The sequence below is a fragment of the Micromys minutus genome (assembly GCF_963924665.1).
Source record: "Micromys minutus genome assembly, chromosome: 13".
Lineage (NCBI taxonomy): Eukaryota > Metazoa > Chordata > Mammalia > Rodentia > Muridae > Micromys > Micromys minutus.
In genome coordinates this window covers 13,021,278-13,043,901 of record NC_137982.1, presented here as the reverse complement: position 1 = coordinate 13,043,901, position 22,624 = coordinate 13,021,278, and the positions used below count along the sequence as shown (strand labels likewise).

Here is a 22,624-nt window from a genome sequence, read left to right as displayed (position 1 = left end):
CCTTTTCTAAGCCTCAGCAGTTCATAGATGATGTAGATATTGGGTTGGGTCAATTCCATGGATCTGGGCCTGGATGGTAACCGAGCTGCTCTCCCTCATCTACACTATCAAAGGCAAGCTTTCCAGCACTGGCCACCCAGTGCCACCTTAGGCAGAAGGAGTCAACACTCTCAATGCTTATACCCCTCGATTGGCTTACCTGTCCTTCCTTCACCAGGAAGGTAGCTCTGCTGTGCTACCCAGGTGAGGTACAGGGCCTCTTGCTTTCACAGTGACCAACTCTCCTGATTGTTGTAGGTGGCAAAAGGGGTGGCATCACCTTCATACCTGTGCCACTTCACAGGCTACCTCACAGCAGGCAGATGGGACCAGGGCCAGCTTGGTAAGGCCAGCACTTTCCAAGTGCTGCCTCTGGTGAGAAGGGACCTCCTTATGACTGACCTCAGCACAGCAGCATTCCTCCTCCCTCCTCCTCCTCCTTCTTCCATCTCCTTTTCCTTTCTTTTTCCTCCTCCTCATTATTATTATTTTTTTCCATCTAGCTTTGCTTTGGGTAGCTGGGTTGGTTAGTTGGTAGGTTGAACTTTTTTAGATGAGTTCTCACTCCACAGCACAGGCCAATCTTCACCTTATGATCCTGCTTCCTCAGTCTTCTATGTTCTGAAATCCTGGACATGCACCATCATTCTCAGATCTATTCTATCTTTCTTAGATGTTGGTCATCATTTATTTCCTCTATAATTACTTCTAGCTGATTAGCTAGTGTGGGGGTATGGAAGAAAGAGCGACAGTGAGAAGCTGTTTTCTCTGGCTTGAGATTATAGCTGATCGTTTATATCTAAGGTGATAGACAATCACCAGATTACTTTTTTTCCTCTGTTGCCTAGCCTTAATAATTTTATTTAAAGTGAGATTGCTGGTACATGGCAAATGGCTTTTCCCAGTAGGTAGAATTTCTCCCAGTGTACCACTATCCAGCTCAGTCATAAGACAAGCAGAGCTAATGTGGTTACCACGATCCATAGCCACTCTGTATGTTACAGGGTGGGCACTTTATTTAAAGAAAGCTTTTCTGTTTGACCTGCGTAGACTTACAGTGATAGCAGTGTTGCACATTTACTAAAGGAACGTAATCCACTAGGGAGCCCTGTGCAAGGGTTTTGGTTTTGAATCATAGAAACAGTTGGACTTGTTACACTATCTTTGCAGCCAGCCCCTCTCACATCGCCCCCAGCTTCCCTTCTGTACTCTGAAATGCTATATATTCTTGTATTAGAGCACAGATGACTTTTCTTGATTGTAAATACTTTTAAAGGTCTCCTGCTTCAAAAAGAAGAGTAGGTAATTCTCATTAGATAGTTGAAAATGTATTCTTCTTGGCTTGAGATCTAACTTGAGTTTTTTAAGGCAGTTTGCCATTCTTTTAGAGAGGGTTAGGGTCCTCTCTGCACCAATGACTCCTATGATGGGTTTAAAGAATCTGCAAATAGGCACAAAGTAAAAACAACAGTGATTTTAGCTTTGGTTGTTTTAGATGTCTTGTCTGTTAAATTGGTATTTGAAGTAATCTAGTTAGCAAGTGAGTAATTCAGGTGAGTACTGATGCTGTCTTTTTTATTCAGGTGTAGTAACTTCTCCACAGACATTCTGAGATGCAGGCAACACTGACTTACCATGGGTCTATCTCACTTTGGTGGGGAAAGCATCATGGCAGGAGGGGGAGGCAGCTGGCCCAGTGTAGCCACAGTTAGAAAGCAGAGAATGGGGATGCCTGTGGGCAAAAGGCTATGGACATTTTGTTATGTGTTTCATCTACCTAGATAGTTGTTTTCACTTCAAAAGTAGGATCAGATATTTTCTAGATAAGTAGAAAGATCATTGTCAACTTGGTTTGTTTTTACCATATGTCTTAGTCAGGGTTTGTATTCCTGCACAAAACATCATGACCAAGAAGCAAGTTGGGGAAGGAAAGAGTTTATTCAGCTTACACTTCCACAATGCTGTTTATCACCAAAGGAAGTCAGAACTGAAACTCAAGCAGGTCAGGAAGCAGGAGCTGATGCAGAGGCCATGGAGGGAATGTTACTTACTGGCTTGCTTTCTTTGGCTTGTCTGCTTTCTTATAGAACCCAGGTCTACCAGCCCAGGAATGGTACCCACAATGGGCTGGACCCTCCTGCTTTGATCACTAGTTGAGAAAATGCCTTAGAGCTGGATCTCATGGAGGCATTTCCTCAACTGAGGCTCCTTTCTCTGTGATTAACTCCAGCTTGTGTCAAGTAGACATAAAACTAGCCACTACAATTGACCCCATATGAACTTGACACACAAACACACTAATAAGCCTCAACCTTCACTTTTCTATTCATCCCCAAGATCTAACCTTAAAAGTCACACAGTCTTTACAAATTCTTACATATTAAAATTGCAATCCCTTTAAAATATCCAATCTCTTAAAAAAAAATCAGAGTCTTTTTACAATTAAAAATCTCCTAACTGTGGGCTCCACTAAAATACTTTCTTCCTTCAAGAGGGAAAAATATCAGGGCACAGTCACAATCAAAGGCAAAAATCACACTCTAACCGTTCAATATCTAGGATCCACTCACAAACTTCTGGGCTTCTCCAGCTTGGTTTCTTCTCCAGCTCTTCTCTTTGTAGCACACACCTTGTCTTCTAGGCTCCACCTGTCTGTTCTCCACTGCTGCTGCTGTTCTTGGTGGTCATCTCACGGTACTGGGATCTCCAAAGCACTGCTGTCTTCTGCTGCAACTAGGCTTCACCAATAGCCTCTCATAGGCTCTTTTCATGGTGCCAAGCTTCACCACCTTTGCATGACCCCTTCAGTCCTGGGGCATTAATTGCAACTGAGGCTGCACCTTCACCAATGGTCTCTTACAGTGTGGAGCCTTAGCTGCTCTTCATGACCCCTTCATGCCTTCAAAACCACTGCCACCTGGGTGACTCTTACCAAGTCCAGCCACAACATGAGCTACAGCTCTGGAACACAGCCTCTTTGTGCTCTCAGAAAACACTTCCCAGAAGATTTTACCTCAGTGATACTGGTCTCTTAATCACCAATAATTTCTTAGCTCCAGATGACCAGCATCAATAGTCCCAGTAATGCAAAGGTTTTGCTTTAGTAGTTCCGGTATCTTGTTAATCACAGCTGATTCTTCAGCTTTACCTAACCAAAACTATGGAATCTTTACAATCAAAACAGCAACAGCCCTGATAAGAGTCTTTAATCTTCCTCTGAAGTTTCACAAGCCAGGCCTTCATCTTCTGCATTGTTCTCAACATTATCTTGATTATTAGGTGAGAAAATGCCTTACAGCTGGATCTCATGGAGGCATTTTCTCAACTGAGGCTCCTTTCTCTTTGATAGCTGCAGCTTATGTCACATTGACACAAAACCAGCCAGTACACCATATAAGACATTTTTCACTTCATTAGTAAATTTTAGTATTTTAAAGCTTATATTCAGGGTCTGGAGCTCGACTTTTTCTTGAAAACAACTTGCATTTGGTTTCCACCATCCACCTGGTGGCTCCAGTCCCAGGGAACTTGATGCCTTCTTTTGAACTTCACAAGCACCTGTCATGGATGTGGTGTGTACTTATGCACACAGAGACATAGAGACACATATGCATGCATGAATGGCACTCTTACAAAATAAATTGTTTATTCTAGGTTAAAGTATTTATTACTTAGCTAATGAAGTCTGTTTGTAATAACATAAATTAGATCTATGTTGAGTCACTCTGCAGTCTGATTATTTGAAGATAGACTGTGTCTTTTAAAAAGAATCCACTCAGTTTTAGAAATTTTCCCCACTAGAAATCATACAATTCATGTGCTTAATACAAGAAACAATATTTTGTGTATGAGACCTAAAAATGACTTTGAGTGTAATTTGGTCACTCAAATTTGTGTATTGAATGTTAACTGTTTCCTAGGTAACCCACCAGTGAAACAAAGTTACTCAATTATTTTCATATGGTTAGCACATTCTTCAGAATAGTTCTTTAAGGTAGGTGCCATATATGTTTTGCAGATGGTCAACTGAAGAGTCTAACCATAGTAGACGAGAAGCAGAAGGTTCTTTCTCTCCATGATGAAATTATTATTGTTGTTACTACAGGCAAAGGGTGTTGTGAATACGGCAGTATCTGCAGCAGTCCAGGCAGTTCGGGGCAGAGGAAGAGGAACTCTGACAAGGGGAGCATTCGTGGGGGCTACAGCAGCTCCTGGATATATAGCTCCAGGTTGGTGCCACTTACTAAAGATCAATTGGCCTCTTTGATTCCAGGCCCGAAGAACAGCATTTCCTCATTCTCTAGAGTTCTGTGTGGTCTCTGGAAATGTGTAGGAGTATATAGAACTTCAGAAGGGATCTGTTGAGTAACTGTAGCCATTCTGGAGGGAAAAGAAAGTATCATGACTGACCTTGGATGGAGGAATATATTTTGACAGAGAAGACTCTAAAAGCTGTTCTATAAATTATGTTTGGGCAGCTGAGCACAGTATATTCTGTGGAGATACCATATCAGAATTGCTATGGAGTTTCAAGTTTCTTAATAGTTAGGAATCTTGACTAAATTATCATTTATGAAATTTAGTATTTGAAAACAGTCAAAGGAAAGAAATACAACACCAAAAAGAGAAGTGTGTGCGTGGATGTATTGGGTGTGGGGTAGTCTCAACTTATTTATTGAGAGTCTATTGTATTCCAAATATTTTTATGTAAGTTACTTTACTGGTTCTTAGTCCTCATGTTTTCTTGGGTGGAAGTTATTATAGGTGAGGCAGACAGGTCTGGGTGAGGCAGCAGAGTAAGGATTTCAATGCAGATAATAGCATTCCTGAAGTTATTGGCCTTTTTGTTTTACCACATGGCTTTGAGGGAGAGCCAGAAAACTGCCTACTCTCTGCTTAATATTCAAAACCATATGTTGTTTTAGCCATGAATGTCTAGGTGACTTGTTAAAGTAACATTCTTTGTAATGGTGAAGGAGTGAAAAATTTCACTTGACAAGCCATTTGTATTTGTTGCTCAAGATGATGTTTATATTAAGTCTTATCTAGTCTAAGATCTCTCTCAGAATTGCTTCACTATGCATGTTGTTCCCATTTGGGAAGTATTACAAATGATGTCACTTTGGAATTATTAGTTCACTCTGTTTGCATACCTCGACAAAACTACCTTACAGAGTGTTCTCGCTTTGAAACATACCAGACATAGATTTGACACTTGTTCAGCGTACATTGTGGAAGGTGAGATATGGTAAGCAAGCAACAAAACATAAAAATGAGAAAAGTCTGAAGGACGATGATGAACGTAGAGTCACAGGAATGTAAGAGAATAAGTACCCTTAGATAACCTAGTCTGTCCATGAAGGCTTCCCTGAAGAACTGACACTAGAGTGCAGTGTGGAGAGTTAGGTGTTCAGTGAGAAGGCTGGCATGAAAGAGCAAACTCCATGTGCAGTGACCCAATATTGTTAAAGGTTTTTTGATTAGAGAAATGAGGCTCTTTCAGTTTATTGAGTACCAGCACAATTTCTGGAAATTTCCTAAATGTCAGAAACTCCTAAATATCTCAGAAAAGAGTGCTTTACATACAATATGGCTTCTTTATTTTACTTAGATTCTGATCCATGGTTTGGATTTTGTCTTCAAATCTTAAGTACAGTTGGAAGACATCAAGGGTTTCTTTGTAGGCGAGAACAGCAAAATTAGATGTTATTTATAAATATTCCTCCTTCAATAGGGTTAAGAGGAGATGCAAGGCATAATGGCACAAGTTTTGAAGGCTGTTGGAGATGTTTGCCTGTATAACAGACAGTAGAAACTGGAAGATGGGTGGAAAGATGTGAACAAATTACAGTTAGCAGCATTGTTCATCAGTGAGGTATTTAGACTAAAAAGTTTGAAGGGCACTGTCATGGTTTTTAGCTAGATGAATTAGGAGTTGGTTCACTTGTGCCTTTTCATGGGATAAAGTAAAGTATGTGTGAAAGGAAATAGGCATGGACTTTTTGATTCAGTTTATGTCTGACATTAAGATACTTTTCTGTACTTTATTGAAAATTTATATATGTAGCCTTATTTGGTAATGGTTATTTATTGAGATGAGCCTATGTTTTCATAGTCTATTTTTTGGGGGCTCAGTCTGGTAACATCTACCATTGCCAGATCTTGTTATTTGCTTCCTGCCTGAGGGTTATGCAGGTCTGTTTAGTACAGTGATGATAAGAGGGATTATGTATGTTTCCTGGTTGCCAGCTTTTGTTTATAAGTGAGTTTTGTCTTAAACCATTAGTTTGACCTCTGTACAAGGCCTTTCTCTTGAAGTTTAAACAAACAGACCAAAAAGAAAATAGTTCTTTTATTGGGCAAGAAATTAACTTTAGGTTAATCTAGATCTTGAATGAGTTTCTGTCATTTGTTCCTGGGATTGGCATAGATGTTTTTACATATACTTTAACTTTCTTGCCCATTTAGCTGCTGTATCTAACACTGAGGCTCAGACAGTCTTAGTGGCCTGATAACGAGTAGTTTCATTTCTTTTAGGGGTTTTAGTAAAATTTTTGGCATTGTAGCTTAAGGAAATAGCTTTCATTCCCTGGAATACATTTATAAAATATGAAAACACAAAGTTTTATTTTGCTGTCTGCTACTCTCTGCTCTTCTTTATGTCTATCTTAGCTGTTACTGTAGCCTCTTGAAATCTACAGTTTTAGTGTTGACTGTGATTGAGTGTCCCCAGTTTAGTAGTTTGAATGCAGTACAAATGGAAAATTGGTTATTTCTCTGGCATACACTTTAGTGCTTTATAAAAACTGAGCAAAGGTGACTAATCTAGCCTGTGGCCCAGTGAATGTGGTCAGAGGAGGGAATGAACTGACATTTGATTAAGCATAATGTTATAAAGGGGAAAAGAAGAGGCAGTAGTCCTGGGGAGTTGATACTTGATTACAGTCTCAATGATAAGCTGTTTAATCAGTATAAGCATAAATAGTTCTAGAAAAAAACAGTTGAGATATAAAACGAAAAATCTAGATTTCAGTAAGCATTTATGTAGTGTTGTGCCTTGAGTCAGAGTCTCACTATAGCTCTAGCTGACCTGTAACTTGCTTAAGTTACAGACCTTGAATATACAGAGATCTACCTGCCTCTTCCTCCCAACTCTGAGATTTAAGGTGTAAGCCACCAAACCCAGCCTGCTTTGTTTCTGTATATTATTTTGAGACAGGATTTATTTTCTAAGATACCCCAGAACCTTACTGCATGAAGCCTACCTAGCCTGGTCTGAATCTTGGATCCTTTTGCCTCAGCATTTGTGGTGCTTGGATTACTATTGTGTTTTTCGTCATAGTTAAGAGACAAGTTAGAGTGTTTCCCCTGGGACTTGGCCAAACTATTTCATACTTGTATAATTTTAAGTTGTTTTCTCATAAAAGTCTCAGAAAATTACAGTTTTGTTAACATGGTATAGCTAAAGCTTACTGGAACACTATAAAGAGGCTTGGGTTTATCAACTTAAAAGATGGGAATATGACAAATTAGGTGCTCTTTTGTTTAAAGATGTGTGAGCAGTTAGTGCAAGAATTAACTAGTTCTAAAAATTGTGTTTTTAGTAGTTTATACTTACTAAAATTAATTGTTTTGTATGTATATATGTATATGTATATGTATGGAAAACTGTTATATCAAGTTACCATCCTTTAGGTTGAGACTTTGTGTTTGGGCTTGGTATTCAGATACTTTATGTACCTTATTACTGGGCTCATGACCCGACCCATGCATTCTCCTTAGTGGCATTTCAGGCTACAGCATGCTGTCATTGATTTCCAAAAGAAACCATGGAAAGTCCTGTGTTCCATCTTTGGGAAATTGATAATTGCAATGGTTCTAAATATTATTTTGGTTAACAATTGTTTATTATGATAGATTTAGGTAATGCAAAGATAGGATTTGATATCTGCCACTTTAGGGGGGCATAGAGACATGTAGATAAGTTATAGTACAGGTGGGGGAGGAATGAGAAGGGAGAGAGGAAAGAGGGAACACCGATGAACAGGACAAGAGCAGAGGAGAGGAGGATAACTTAAGGAGATCTGTGTAGGTTACAGTGTGAGGCTTCTGCAACTAAGCAGGACTAGGACTACACTGTAGGGTGTTCTTAGCCTTCCAGAGTCTGCGTTTCTCCAGGCAGTACTTGACACTTTGGCCTGGACTGATTGCTGCCTTCTTCTTTAACACCAGGTTATGGAACCCCATATGGTTACAGCACAGCTGCCCCTGCATATGGTATGTACACTTTCTTGCTGATTTCTCCTCTTAGCAAATTTGTCACAGCAACTCAAAACATAGTTTGTAACCAGGGTTTCAGTAACAAGTTGGAGGATCTCAGATCTAATTATTCAAGTGGCTCAACTTAAATTCCCTCTGAAAATGCCCAACCTTGTGGTTCTTGGTTTGGTCGAAGTTGCTCTTCTCTCTGCTTTGCCTGATGGAGAACTGCTTGTTTTTATTGCCTGTTTCTGACCATATTGAAATTAAATATTTGAAGTAATAATTCTTACAGCCAGCCTATACTCCATTCAAAGGCTACTGAAGGGCCACACCCTCAATTTCTAGCCCAGCCACCTGCCAGTTACGAGGCCACATTGTTAGTTTGTGTATAGAACTTTATGAATGGGTGATTTGAGTCAACAAAAGAAAGTCATCACTTCAAATTTGTACCCATTAGTCTTTGCTATACTTTTTGCTTTGGGAATAGATAGATGTCATTGGTCCCATAGAGATGATTGGTTTCATTGCCTTCTGTAGAAAGTAGCTGATGCTAGAAAATCCTAGGCCTATTGCTTATTTTTTTGTTTTTGTTTTGTTTTTCTTTTTGTCAAAATAAAAAAATACCAGCAGATATGTGAATGAACCCTAATGGCCCTTTGGATAACTTTTGAATGAGGTTTATGTGGCAATGGAGGCAGTAGGTTTGGAGTCAGTGATATGCTCTTAGACACTTTTCGTAACTCAGATGCTGTATGTTACGGAATCAGTCATCATCCGTAGGATGCTTGTCAATGAGGGGGGAGAGAGAGAGAGAGAGAGAGAGAGAGAGAGAGAGAGAGAGAGAGAGAGAGAGAGAGAGAGAGAGGGAGAGAGAGAGAGAGAGAGAGAGAGAGTGTGTGTGTGTGTGTGTGTGTGTGTGTGTCTTCGTCCACACAGCCCCAACCAGGTATGCATGCACACGGAAGGCAAAGGTCCTTCATGCATTGCTATTTGTGGCATGGATCCTCTACATGAGCTTAGACCTTCACATTGTGCCTTTTTCTCTTCACACATCAGCTTTACCATTTTTATTTTGATGACAATTATAGGTCCTTAAGACATTGCTATACTGAAGTGTAGAATTTGAGCAGTTTTGCAAGGTTCAAATGCAGGAAGTTTTGTTTGGGCAAAATACAGAGCCTAGATTTAAGTCCTTTGCCTGGTTGTATCCCCTGGCACATTCATGTGGCCCAGGCTTCTCCTTATTCCTACTGTAGGGATCCCAGATATGGGAGTTTTGGATTGTTCAAGTATTTGTTTTTACCTATATTTCCTTCTGAATTCAAACTGGCTCTTTTTGTTTTGACCATTGGGATTTGCCCTTTCTCTAGCTTCTTAATGTCCTGATAAATTGGGGCCAGCTAGTTAATCCAGAGGGGAGTACACCTGACTTACTTGTTATGCCTGAGTCTGTGTGTCAGTCACAAAATAACATAACATAATGTACTAAAGCATTGCTAGAGACTTTTTCTTTAAAAAGTTTGGTTTTTAGACACTTAAGTTACATCCATGTTTTCCCTCAGTCTTTTTAATTTTTCTTTTCTGGTCCTTCCTTAACATTCTTTCACCCTGTGGCCTCAGAGCCTCAGAAGGCGCCTCTCTTCCATGTGCCATATAACTGACTTCCAAAGCTGATGTAATTTGATGCCCCATTTTTCACATAAAAGATTTGGTTTTTAAATGTTACTGTGATGCAAATCTACTAAAACAATGCTTTATTTTGGCTGTAAGGTAAATATGTCTTTTGGCCTTTGTAAAGCTGTTGCATGTGGGGTTATCTCCCTCTGATCATCTGGTGCTCTTGAATACCTGCTGTTGCTGCTTTGTGATTTCTCCTAGGGTAAACATCAGCATAAAGGCAGGGACAGATTTCAAATCCTCCTTAGTATGCAGGAGTTTTCGAGGCCACAAGAACGTATTAATTACAAATTAAGTAAATAATTAATCTTTCCAGATTTGTCATGCCAAATTAATGGTCGCCACTGAGAAGACAAACACCTGGTGGTGCCTTGATTGAAGCTTTCTTTCTGGGAGTTGAGGCCCACACAGAAAGCCTTGTATCTTGACATATTTTTTCCTTTGATATGTCATGTGCCATGTGTATTTCCAGAGTCACTTTAAGACAAAAATGATAATCACTAGCATTGATTTAGCTCTTTAGAATTCATTCATGCCTGCTCTCTCAGATGTCATTCTGAGTGTCATTCTATGATACAGGCTTTTTACTTTAGAGCAGAAAGCAATATGTATCAAGATAGAAGAGCAATTGATTTGTGAAAGATTTGTGGGCCTCTTCCAAAATGGTTTGAAGTGGACTGACTAATCTGGAAATGGTTAATGATAATTACTGTAAGAATTTTTAACCTGAAATTTTTATTGGAGTCCTCTCCGTTTCTTTTCTCTGTAGGTTTGCCCAAGAGAATGGTTCTGTTACCCGTTATGAAATTCCCAACATATCCTGTTCCCCACTACTCATTCTTTTAGCAAATGACAGAAGCTCACTATTGAACAACAGTACAGTACAATGCAGAATGTTAGAGAAAAAGCCTTTTTATCCTGCTTTCTTTGAACACATACTTACTTGATCAAAGTTATTTGTAAAGAACATCTTTCCTACTTTTTGATTTTAACAAATGCAAATTCAGTTCTCTAAAACTTGAAAACAAACAAAAGAAACCAGTTCTGTGAAACGGTACCTCATTCCTGGAAATAATTTATATCAGCCCCTTTGTTGTAGGGAAGTCTAGCAGCTCAAAGTTGACGTTTTAAGAGAGTATCAGATTATGTAAAGTTAAATTTGTGAAGGATGTATAGAGTCTCAACACTGATCACAAATAAACTGCTTTGTTGTAACACAGAGTACTGCCTGGTTTCTGATGCAGTCACTGATTGGTAGCTGAGTGATATGTGCTTGCTCCAGGGCACTTGAATTGGGCTGTAGTTATTTTTTTTTTAAATACAGTAGAAACTTTTCATTTAAACCTTAACTTTGTAAATAACGAAGTGTGTAATTAAAGCCAATAAAATATGGGTTTGAATATTGTTTTAGCTTATTATTTTTGCTGTTTTGGTATCAAATTTCAAGGAATTGAAAACTAGTAATAACTTGGCCCTAGAAACCCATTTATTTGTAAGCAAGTTGCTAAAACAAAGCAAAGATGATTTCTCAATCTATTCATTTTGTAAGCTCTATGTACTCCAGTTGTACAAGGGCATCCCCATGATAAGTTACATTCTGTTATCCCAGTACTGCTTATTAAAATGATGGCACCATCCAAAGATGGGGAAGGAGGATTGTGATTATTTTAGTTTACGAATTTACAAGTTAAAAAAAAATAAATTAATCAATCACCCTCTTCTGTTCTTGTGGCCTTCTTCACTCTGTAAGACTCTGTGTTCACTCCTTGACTTTTTTCATGTAGATAGATAATTAGTATTTTTGGAATTCCTTGAAGGGTCTCCTTTCCTCTTCTTTGATATCAGAATCTAAAGCAGCAACAGGATCCCCATAAAAACTTGCTCTCCAATTGTCCCAGTTCTTGTTGAGTGCTGCTGTGGAAAGTGACAGGTTTCAGCCATGGGTCAGCATTTAATTTTAAGATACCTGATTACACTGGTGGAAACTGGGAGCCAGTAACATTGTGCTGTTCTGTGAAGGGTGCAGACCCAAGTCCTCACTTGCATTCTCACTGTGTTTGGAAAGCTGATGATGTTACTAGAAGGTAATGGTTTCATTAAGGTACTCACCCCCATTCAGGCACAAGTGTAGTTTTCTGCAGACACAAGTCACTGTTCTTAAAAATGATGTAGGAAGTAACTACTTTTCTGTTAAATTTGTTTTCAAAATCAAGCAGTGCCCATCACTTCAAAGTGGTCTTACTAAACTTATGTGCCAGGCTCCTTTGGATGTGAAGGTGCGATGAGCCTGGGGGCACAGTGCTGTATTGCTGTGCAGATAGATGTGTGTTACACAATCATTTGTTTCTTTCCTTGACCTTTGTTTTCTACTAGTGGTGGGTGATACTTTAATAAAACCTTGTCACTTGCTGAAAATAGCTTAAACTTGTCATTCTCATCATGTGTGTTAGTGGCAAGACATAATGGAGCAGGGCCCCTTTCAGCTGGGAATTTTCATGTTCATTGATTTGTTTGCTGACCTATGGATGAAACAGAGCCATCACTGAGAAGAAAAAGCATGGCTGCTAATGTCCAGTTTTTATTAATTAAATATTTACAATGGTCCTGTTTCTGAAATACTATTAATTGGCAGTTGCGGTTGTATTGATATTTGAAATTGATGATCAAATTTGGACTCTAGGCTGGAATCTGCCTTGAGATTTCTCTTTAGAAAAGACTTTTGCAGTCTCTGACTCTGCTTCATAACTCACCCCCTCTCTGATGGAGGAGGAAGCTGTGCTGTTCTCCAACATGATGGCCGTCATTTCAAATGATTCCTACCAAGTCTTCCCCCCTTTCTTCTTAATTTTGTTGTTTGTTGGAAGTTACTAACCATGTTGTAAACCTGCCCAGTTGCTGCAAACTTTTACATTTCTCTGCTTTACTTAAAACGATGGAGCTGTTGACCCTATGTTAGAAGTGGTAACCATGCAAGTTCAACTGTTTAAATTCTGTAATGAATTAAGTGTCCTCCTATCTATCTTTTGCCCTTCCCACCCTTCATTTTGTAATGAAAATTCCACTTACAGTTGAAAGATCAGAGAAATATAAATGAAGCTCTTAGCTTCGTCCAATTGTGAGAGATTAACATAAAGCTCTGCTTCTCTGCTCTTTTCTCCACTGTAGGTGGTTTTTTCATTGACAGCCCCTATTGCCAGCCTCTGAGCGTCGCACCATTTATTATTCACTTGGGCCCTCAAGATTTCTTCTCTGACTTCTAGAACCATCAGGTTGTCTGGCTTGAATGGCAATTTTATATCTTGGTCTTAAGAGCAATGTGACCCTAAGGCTTTCCAGCTTTCAGATCCACCACTCTAACCCTTTTTGAAATCAGTGACTGAGAATTTTAAAGAAGAGCAATACTTTGTCCAAAGCCACGATGTCTGTTTTAAAGCTCTCCTTTTGGACATGTAGCAATATCTAGATGTAAGCCCTTCAGTGTAGCTCTTGTCAGGGAGTTTACAGATTAATGTAGAACTTAGAATCCGTGTGAGCTGTGCTATCTTCTGACACTTTTTAATCAGTTTCTAGCACATAACTAGAACTTTTACTTTCCTGACTGTGCCAGCTAGCAGTATTTTAATTAATCTGAGATAGGTGTCCTCCTTAAGCCATATCTTTTGGTGGGGGCCTGCGCTTCGGTGGTTCACCAGAGGTGTGGCTAGCAACCTGTGTCCCTTGAGGCTGCAGGAGTGCCACATCTCTTGTGCCCCATAATGGCTCCATAAATTTCCAACATACCTCATGCTGATGAGGTTCGGTGCATAGTATGGTGAAGAAGGGGGTTGGGTTTAAGTAGCTCCTAAAATTGTTTGTAACCTCTCAAACTGTTACCCTTAGGAATGAAATACTTACTGGTTTTGCTTCAATTAGCATTTCGTTTTTCTTTCTTTTTTCTTTTTTTTTCTTTTTTAAATGGGCGAATGTTTGAAAATCATAAATCAGTCACCGTAATTAATTGAAGAGCTGGGAATACCTTGTTAATGTATTTTTAAAACTGGTGTTGGACCCTCTGTGTATTTCAGGTTAATACTTTTAAGCAGTTTTCAGCACGTTTATCTCACTTTATTCTCGTTCTCCTCGGACCTCCGTAGCCATATCACTTGTATAAAGTAGGCTGAGACATAGTGACTGTAAGCTGTGGTCTCAGTATTCAAAGGTAAGCGCTTTTACTTTCTGATTAAAGAAAACAGTAACCAGTTAACACAACCTGCATATATGACAATCATATGATGTATTTGATCTCTTAGGTCTTATGTCACTGCATTAACTTAAAATTTTTATGGTCTAAATGTAAAATAGTAATTTCCAGCATTTATTTTAATACTCTTGTAAGTGCTTTATATTCTAGAGGAACATTTCACATTCACTGAGTCAAGTGTATGTGAGCAGAAATGTAGGATATGATGTCTATGTTATGTAATGTATACATACAGAGGCACCTGTTTGAATATAATTCAGTTGTAGGAACACTATCCAAGGAGGGTTAAAATGACAGGACACTCTCTTGTTCCTGGAGCTAGGATATCAGAAGCAGTAATGCTGGTGACATGCTGTAGAACTCACGTGCATTTTCTGCACAGGCTGAGGGGTATAAGTGCCAATCTCTCAAGAAGAAAACCTTCTCTGACCTGTGTTGCATGCTCCAATACAGCAACAGCAAGAAGCCATTAAAAAATAATAAAGCAATAGAGAATCAAAAACAAAAACTATAAACTGTGGGATAATTGGCTGATTTAGGCTAATTATTTGCAGAATCACTTTGAGGAAGACTCAGAAAAGCAAATACTGAGTCTGCAGAAACCAAATCTGCTTAAGGAATCTGTCTGTCTATCTTTATTAAGTTAGGTAGCTAGAATATTATTTCTCAATGTTTTCAGTCATGAGCAGAGTTCATTTAAAGGATGTAAGGATTAGGCCAAACCTTACCCCACAAATACATTATATTACATTAGTTGTTATGTGCTAAAGCTGTGTGTGCGTGTATGTATAAATGAATTTTATGTTTTACATTTCTTTCTATAGCAGTTTCTGTTCATCTCTAGCATTAAGTCTGCTGGAACTTTGTTCCCAAGCAGAACCCCACAGTTCATGAGGTTGGCTTCTGTTAAAGGCTATACAAAGCAGAGCAGAGAAGAGCAGTGCACTGTAGTTCCGTGCCTGCTGATGCCAGCTCCTTTTCTGGGGCCAGAGAACAGAACAGAGGCTCTGACCAGTGGAAGCATCTTAAGTCTGAAAGTTTCCTTGCTGATGGAATTAGCCATGCTATAAATAAATACCCTACTTTGGGAGATAGTATGTTAACAGTGGCAAAAGTCACAAATTTATTTAGTAGCTTAATTATAAAATATGGAATATTTGTAGGCGTTTCAACACCACAAAAATTGCTGTTACTTGAGGATTTCCTCAAGTAGCATAATTCCTTAGCATTCTTGAGGGCCTGAACTTTGCTCTGGTTATGCTACTCAGGTTCTGTCCAAGTGTGTGGTCAGAAAATGAGAAGCTCAGCACCACTGCAGCCCTGCTTTTGGCAGCTCTTTGTATAGTCCTGCTAAGAACTCAATGGGAAATGTAAACCCTTACTACATTCTTTCAATGGCAGGTGAGTGTTACTGTGAACAAGAAATCACTTGCTGTAATTGTCCTGGGTTTTACTTATCACTAAATGATAGGAATGGAGGAAAAGAGTCAGCACTAAGTTAGGAAAATGAACTAGAGATATTTTTCTACCCAACCTGTTTGGAGCCTGTAACCAGGGACATTGTAAGCAGACTGACATGTGAAAGCAGCCCACTCTGAATGGTCTTCCTGCCATTTCCATTCTTTTAATGCTTAAGTCACCCAGAGACAGAAAGATGCCATGGATTCAGCTTTGTTCTCTGCAATATCTGGTATCATCCAGCTAGCTAGGGCTCATGGTTCCTTAGAGTGACTAGGAGGCTTGGGGAGGGAGATGGATGGGGTATCAGTGACAACAGCAGACTCAAGTTCCTGCTGTCTAGATGAACTAAATATTTCTGTAACACCTAACTTACAGAGCACAGTACAGCTGATTTAAGATGAGTTCCCCTTTTCGTAATAGCATTTTACAGACTTTTAAAGTAAATAATTCATGTTGGTTCATGTTAGATTAATTATATTAATAAGTATCCTTTTCCACATACCATTATTTCAGTTAGGAGCTAACAGTTTCCATTAATGTTTTAAGCAATGATCTTTGGAAGTTTGTAAAAATAGAACCATAGTGTAAATTTGGATTATATAAGATTTATAGCACAGCTAGAGATATATAGAATAGAAACCATATGAGAATATGGGCCAAAGCATTTCTCTCACTGCAGCCCATTTCTGTGCAACTTGGATATCTCATGACTTTATATGTTGGAAGCTTTTAATGGTACCTGGCACACAGCAAGTACTCTGTGAATGCTGACTCTGCTGTTCTGGGTGAGGTGGTAGGAAGGATGTGAGGGAGGTGAGGCTGTGCTGGTTAAGCAGCAGGTATATGGCCTGCTCAGAGTAGAGTTGGGCTTACTCTTTTCTGCTCATAGGCTTGGGCAGCTTCCAGGCTGAGGCCAGACTTGGCAGAACAGATTTGCTCATATTTAATTGCTGCAGCAATTAAATCAGCCAACTTGCAGCCCAGGGTTTGTAAATACTTGTTTAGGATTTATGGGTGCTTAGAATTTCACAAGGGCTGAATTTAGACAACATTTACCTGCCAATTCAAGTTTCCTACCCATGCTTTATTAATAAAAAAAAAAACACCTACCAAGGCCAGAAACTAGTTTTCAAGACTTGTGTGTTTGTTGGTAAAGAACAAGTTATTATAGGAAGCATACTTAGAGTGCTGTTAACTCATTTTCTGTGAAGAGTTCTTGTACCTCGTTTCATGCTTGGACATTCAGTGGAACATATCTGCACTCATCAGCATATGATGCCTTCTTTCTATTTGATGACTCTTAGGGCTTTTAGTCTATTTCTATCTTTATCCATTTATCTACCTATTCGGATACAATTGGAAAGTTTCTGTTTAATGCAAGGACAAGTGTGTTGATGCTAAGTTGCTGCTGCTGAACTGAATAAAGGGCTTGTCTCTACCGTGGAAGTGCTTGCTCACACATGCTTGCAAAGAAGAAGAGGGTGGACAGGTTGAGTTTCAGGCTGGTAAGAGGTGAGTTACATGGAAGCATAGATTGAATTCCGAGATGCTGTAATTTTAGGAGGGAAAAAAACTGAACAAGGATTACTTTTAAGGACGACAGTGAGTTAGACTGGTGTTACCTAGTAACAGTTACTATATTCCTGCTTAGCATTCCACTAGGAATTGGCTTTGAGTTTTTGCAACTGAAGGACCAAGAAGCTGTTTTTCTTAGGAAAGGGCCTTAAGTAAAGTGACTTTACTCAGTTATACAGTCATCGGTGGCAGAGTCTTGAGTGTGTTCTGCTCAGCTGGTCCTGTGCATTCCTTACGACCTTGTTTCCCAAAGGCCACTTGATAGAAGTGTCCTTCCTCTGTCTGGTGCACATTATACTTAACCTTCTTCTAGACTTTGGGACTATACAGTGTGTGCCTTATAAAATGGAACAAATAGAACCAGTTCAGCTCTTTTTCCTTTCCTGTCATTGCTCATGCTCTCCCTGGCTCCTGTGGAAATGGATTGATAATCAGCTCTAAGCCAGAAAGCCTGGGTTTTGATAGTTTCACAGTGGAATATTAATAGTCTTGTGTTGTTACTGAAATATATAATGAAGTGCAACTTAGTGTATGAGCTTGGAGAGATTCTGGGCTTTTAGAAATGTGATCTTTGGGAGGAAGTTTGCTAGTCTGCATGTGCTTAACAAGCCAAAGGGTCATCCTCACAGTGGCACTTTCTGGAGCAGTCCCACACAGGGCTCTGCTCTGTAGAATCTGTCATATGTATTTGAGTCTTCATTAAGAAAAAATATGGATATCCTCCTTTGAGATGTTAAAACAAAATATGGAGATTGTCACTTGAGGAACTCAGGCATATATCACCCAGAAACAAGGTCAAAGGACCAGGATGTCAAGGTTAGTGAAGAGGTGGCCTTAGGCAACATGGATACTCTTACCAGTTATTTTAAAGGATTTTATTTACTTGTAAGTGATTTCAGAAGGGTAAGGACAACTATGAGTAGACAGGTGGGCATTTCGACGTGAAGGTACCACATCAGGGGTAGGTGAGTGCTTTGGAAGAGCACAAGGTAAGAAGTGTGACTGTGGGATGGTGATAGCATATGCTGAAGCTATGAGCTGCCTTTGGTGGTGTGCATGAGAAAGATGGAGTTTATACCAGCCTTAGCTATGCAGTGAGACCCTGTCAAAAGAGCAACACCACAGTTAGTTGTTTTAGTTAGTACAGAGGAAATCATGCCTTGGGATGCCCATTTTAATCACCTGTGACAGGACTAGGAGACATTGCTCAGAATATTTCCTCTTTCCTGAGCATATGAACTTACTGAGAAAACCTTTACTCTACTTTGTAACCCTTTTACCTTTGCTGTGCTCAGTGTTGGGAATGTCACATGATGAGGTTAGGAGAACTAACTGAGCGAGGACAGATGACTGGGTAGGTGTAAGGAGCAGGAAAGGGAGGTGCATGTCAGGAGGTGTGAGCAGAATTGGAGCTGTCTCATGTAGTGGAATTTCCAAAGCCAGCTGCTCTGCTCTACCCGATCATAGGGTTGCTATTCTTGGCTTCAGGGTTGATGTCTAGTAGGCCCATTTCCAGTTTTGCAGACCACTGGGATAAGAATCAGGTGGGTGACTTGACTTAGAGCTGAGTCATAATTACAGTAGTCCTAGTCCAAGTGACTTTCAGATGGGACAGCACAGAGCAGTGATGGTATTCTGGAGGGGACCTAGGCAGGGAAGTCTGTGAGTAGAAGAAAGTGCAGCCTGCTAGGCCCCATGAATTGCTGTAATTGTTAACAGGGTGAGATAGTAAGTGGAAGGTATTTTCCAGAACCACTTTTTGGAGAGCCCTGGATTGCTGTACACTTTGTGATTACCATTCGTCAGTGGTAAGATAATTGTGAAAGAACATTCAGGTAGCCAAGAGCTTCATTGTGACTGTTGAGAAACTGTTGAGAAAGGGGCTGTTACCATGCCCAGGTAATGATGGAGGAAGTTGCTAGAGCTGTAGCAGAGATGGAGCAGCAGTCTCAGAGGCCTGGCTTCTTCATTGTGCTGAAGAGGGCCCACATCTCCTTTTCATAAGCAGGTCTGATAGACCATCCCTATGGGGAGAGAGTGGTGCTGCCTCTGACCAGGAAGGTAATGGTAATGTTTAGAACCACTAGGGTGGAACAAGGGTTCAAATGGGGATGTAGGAAGAAGTACCTACTAGGCATCATGCAGATCCTTTCCTTTTTGTTTTTTTTAACAACGCTGGGTCTGCCCATCACAACATTATAGTTACGAGATAGTCCCTTATACTGGAGGGGGGTGTTTATGGGGGTGTTCTGTCTCTTACTTTCATTTTGATTTTTTTCTTTTAATTAAAAAAATTAGCCTACTTAAGGGCTAGTGCCTTTTGGGAGCCTGTAGACTATAGGTAGTCTTTAGCCATTGGGAAGGTGTATTTCCTTTACAGAGGTTCTTGAGGAAAAAATGGTTACTAAAGAATCTGCTCTGGATTTCAACTGTGAGTTAATATCCATCTAGCCATGTCTTTTGAGTATCATGGACAGGGAACCAGGTGGGGCTCACAAGGAGGTGTGTTTCTCTCCCCCCCCCCAGTGGGGGGGGAGGGGGGGGGAGAGAGAGAGATAGAGAGAGAGAGAGACACAGAAAGAGAGAGAGAGAGAGAGACAGACAGACAGAGACAGACAGACAGAGGGAGCGCAAACTTGTACATAGTAGGCTGTTACTCTACCAGTGAGTAAATCAGGATGGATTTCTGTGCTATTTGAATTTGTGTACTTCTGCTGGGGACTAGACTGGAGTTAGCTATTATTTGGAGGCTTTAGGTCAGAACTTTGGAAAAGTTAAAGCTATTTGTGATACCAAATCTGTCAGCTTTTGAGCACTGAGAACTTCAGGGCCATAAAGATGTCACCTTCTCATCTGTTATAATGAAAATCTGTTGGGAGCCCTCCTCCTACCCTATGCCGACAACCTTTTCCTTTCCAGAATCCTTCCAGAATTTACTCACCACATTGGAGGATGGTAAAGAGCTGGATGAAGTGAGCATTGTGGGGCACACAGTTGCTGCCATACTCTAAACTCTGCCACTGCAGCATGAAAGCACCTCAGATGGTATAGGCATTGGTGAGTGTGGCTGTGTCCAATCACTTATTACTAACATACCAGGCCAGAAGCTATCACTGGCCTTAGACAGTAGAAGATTATTTATTTACCCTTTTTATCTGTCTGCCCTGTGGCGGCTTCCTGACCTCTCCTATGCACATACTGAGGATAAGGAAGGTGCAGATCCTGTCAGAAGGAAACAGAGTGAAACAGCAGAGCTCAGAAAGGACCATGAGAGGAGGGAAGATGTTTGAGTTGGGAAAGCCCAAGGGAGGCAGACTTAGAGGATGTCATGGTTCCTTTAAGAAAACAATTCCAGATGGTAGAGAGTTTATATCCTAGCTACAATTTTTTTGTTGCCAGAGGCACTTGGACTAAATTGGGACTGCTTAGGTGACAGGCCGAGGGCGTACTATTCTCTAGGTGGTGGGTTGTTGACAGATGAGTTTCGGAGGGTAAAGTGACCACAGACACGTTACTTTCAATAATGTCACTCTGATTATGGTCGACCATGCCTGTAACTACAAATTACACCTTTCTGCTTAATGTAGACTAGATGTGTAAAGGGTGAGGTGCTCTTAGAATTACGTTGAAAAGTGCAGCTGGAATGTTGCAAGTTTTTCTTGTCAGGGTGTGGTGATGGATGAGTCGTGTCACATGACAATTTGACTATTCTTCAGGCTTTTCCTCTCAGAGAGCCTAGAGATCACTGGCCTTGTCTTTTTTTTTTTTTTTTTTTTTTTTTTAATTGGGCCTTGGTGTTTGAGGGTAAAATTGTGAACACCATCTCCCCTTCTCCTTACCTCCTTTAGAACCAAATTACAGAGCAAGAAAGCTGTGTGGAATGTAGACTCACTTAAAGCCAGGCCTTGCGTCTTTCTACTGACAGGTGAATACTGTCCGGGAGCATCCTGGGCCTGGAGGGTAGGGTACCCTCCTCTCCTCCAGGTAATTTCCTTGGGGTAGTTTTTAGTCATGTTGAAAGCAGCCTTCATTTAGAAATTTCCAGCAACAACTGCTTGCTCTCAGTGAGTTTTTGTGATCTGCAGACATTCTGCAAGGTGGTGTGCCTGGGAGACATGTTAATTGTGTCAAGCCTTGCTTAGCTCCTTCTAGTGCAATGGTTCTTAACCTTCCTAATACTGCTGTCTCTTTAATACAGTTCCTCACATTGTGGTGACCCAGCTCCCCCCAACCAGGAGATTTTTTTGTTACTACTTCATAATTACAATTTTGCTACTGTTATGAATCATGCTAGAGGGGTCTCAACTCCTAGGTTGAGAATCCCTGCTTTTGTGGGGATGTGCTGCTTTGGATTTTGCTGCCTAGTCAGATATGGGATGGCTCTGATGCTGATAGAAGGAGCATTCCTCAAGTTTCTGGGTTCATGGAAGGGAAGATTTGTATATGAGTAGATGGAGTCTGGCTCTGTCTTGATAGTGTGCAGTCTGTCCAGAGCTGATACCAGGAATACATTCTTTCTCTCTGGTTTTTCGAGACAGGGTTTCTCTGTATTTCTGGTTGTCCTGAAACTCCATCTGTAGACCAGGCTACTCTCAAACTCATGGAGATCTGCCTGCCTCGGCCTCCTGAGTGCTGGGATTACAGGGTGTGTACCATATTTGGCTCAGGAATATTTTATTTGGCAGCCAAGTCCTGAAAAGTGCTCTAGCCTAATAGGATGGTTCTTGTCAATTGGCATGGTCAGTCAGTAATAGAATTTTGCCTGTTGACTGTGTCATAGCCTTCAGTTATAGGCCTAACACCATGATGGTGGTCAAAATGTATCTTAACTATTTATAATGTACTAGGAGCCTGAAAAATGGTTTTGTTCCGTGTCAGTTGGTCAAGGTGGTGATGAATCAAGAGTAAGAAGAGTATAAGAGGTAGTTATAAAGTTATGTTTCTAATTTCTGACTTCTTGCCTTTTGCTGAGTGGTTTATATGCTCAATCTTCCTGGCTGAGCATACCTTCCTACTCTGGCCAAGGAATTTGGTTCTTGTTGGCATAAATCTTCTGGTTTAGCGAGTCAGTAACAGAACACAAGGATCTAAGTAAACTTGTCCCTTGAACAAAGTCATGTTGCAGCTGACCCTCAAAGTATTGCTAGTATTCATCTGTGAAGGATTTGGATGTGGGCTCCATAGCAGTACATTCCACACGCACTATACTTTTAATATGACCCAAGGACAGAAGTGTTGCTGCTACCATATGCACGAAGCTCCTTCTCTAACATTCATCTTTTATGCTCAGGCTGTCTGGTGCCATCAGGTAGCATTCATTCCTCACAAGAAATCTAAGGATGCTGAGTGCTGTTTTCTCCTAGCTCACTT

General features: G+C 40.3%; 1 protein-coding gene across 3 annotated transcripts in view; it reads left to right on the top strand.

The window, feature by feature from the left end:
• The window catches only part of STRBP (spermatid perinuclear RNA binding protein), a 74,543-nt gene extending 53,386 nt beyond the window's left edge, over positions 1-21,157 (top strand). Inside the window, exons 16-21 of one of the 3 annotated variants that reach the window (XR_013975305.1) lie at positions 4,145-4,268; positions 8,272-8,316; positions 14,043-14,176; positions 15,487-15,619; positions 20,174-20,311; positions 21,103-21,157. Coding sequence is in view for 1 of the 3 variants with exons in the window: in XM_080927249.1 (XP_080783375.1) it covers positions 4,145-4,268; positions 8,272-8,316; positions 10,748-10,824 (246 nt within the window). In the remaining 2 variants the exon portion in view is untranslated. Of the gene's footprint in view, positions 1-4,144; positions 4,269-8,271; positions 8,317-10,747; positions 11,599-14,042; positions 14,177-15,486; positions 15,620-20,173; positions 20,312-21,102 lie in introns of those variants that run through there. The other 2 variants (XR_013975304.1, XM_080927249.1) reach the window with 2 other exon arrangements.
• The last annotated feature ends 1,467 nt before the right edge of the window (positions 21,158-22,624 follow it).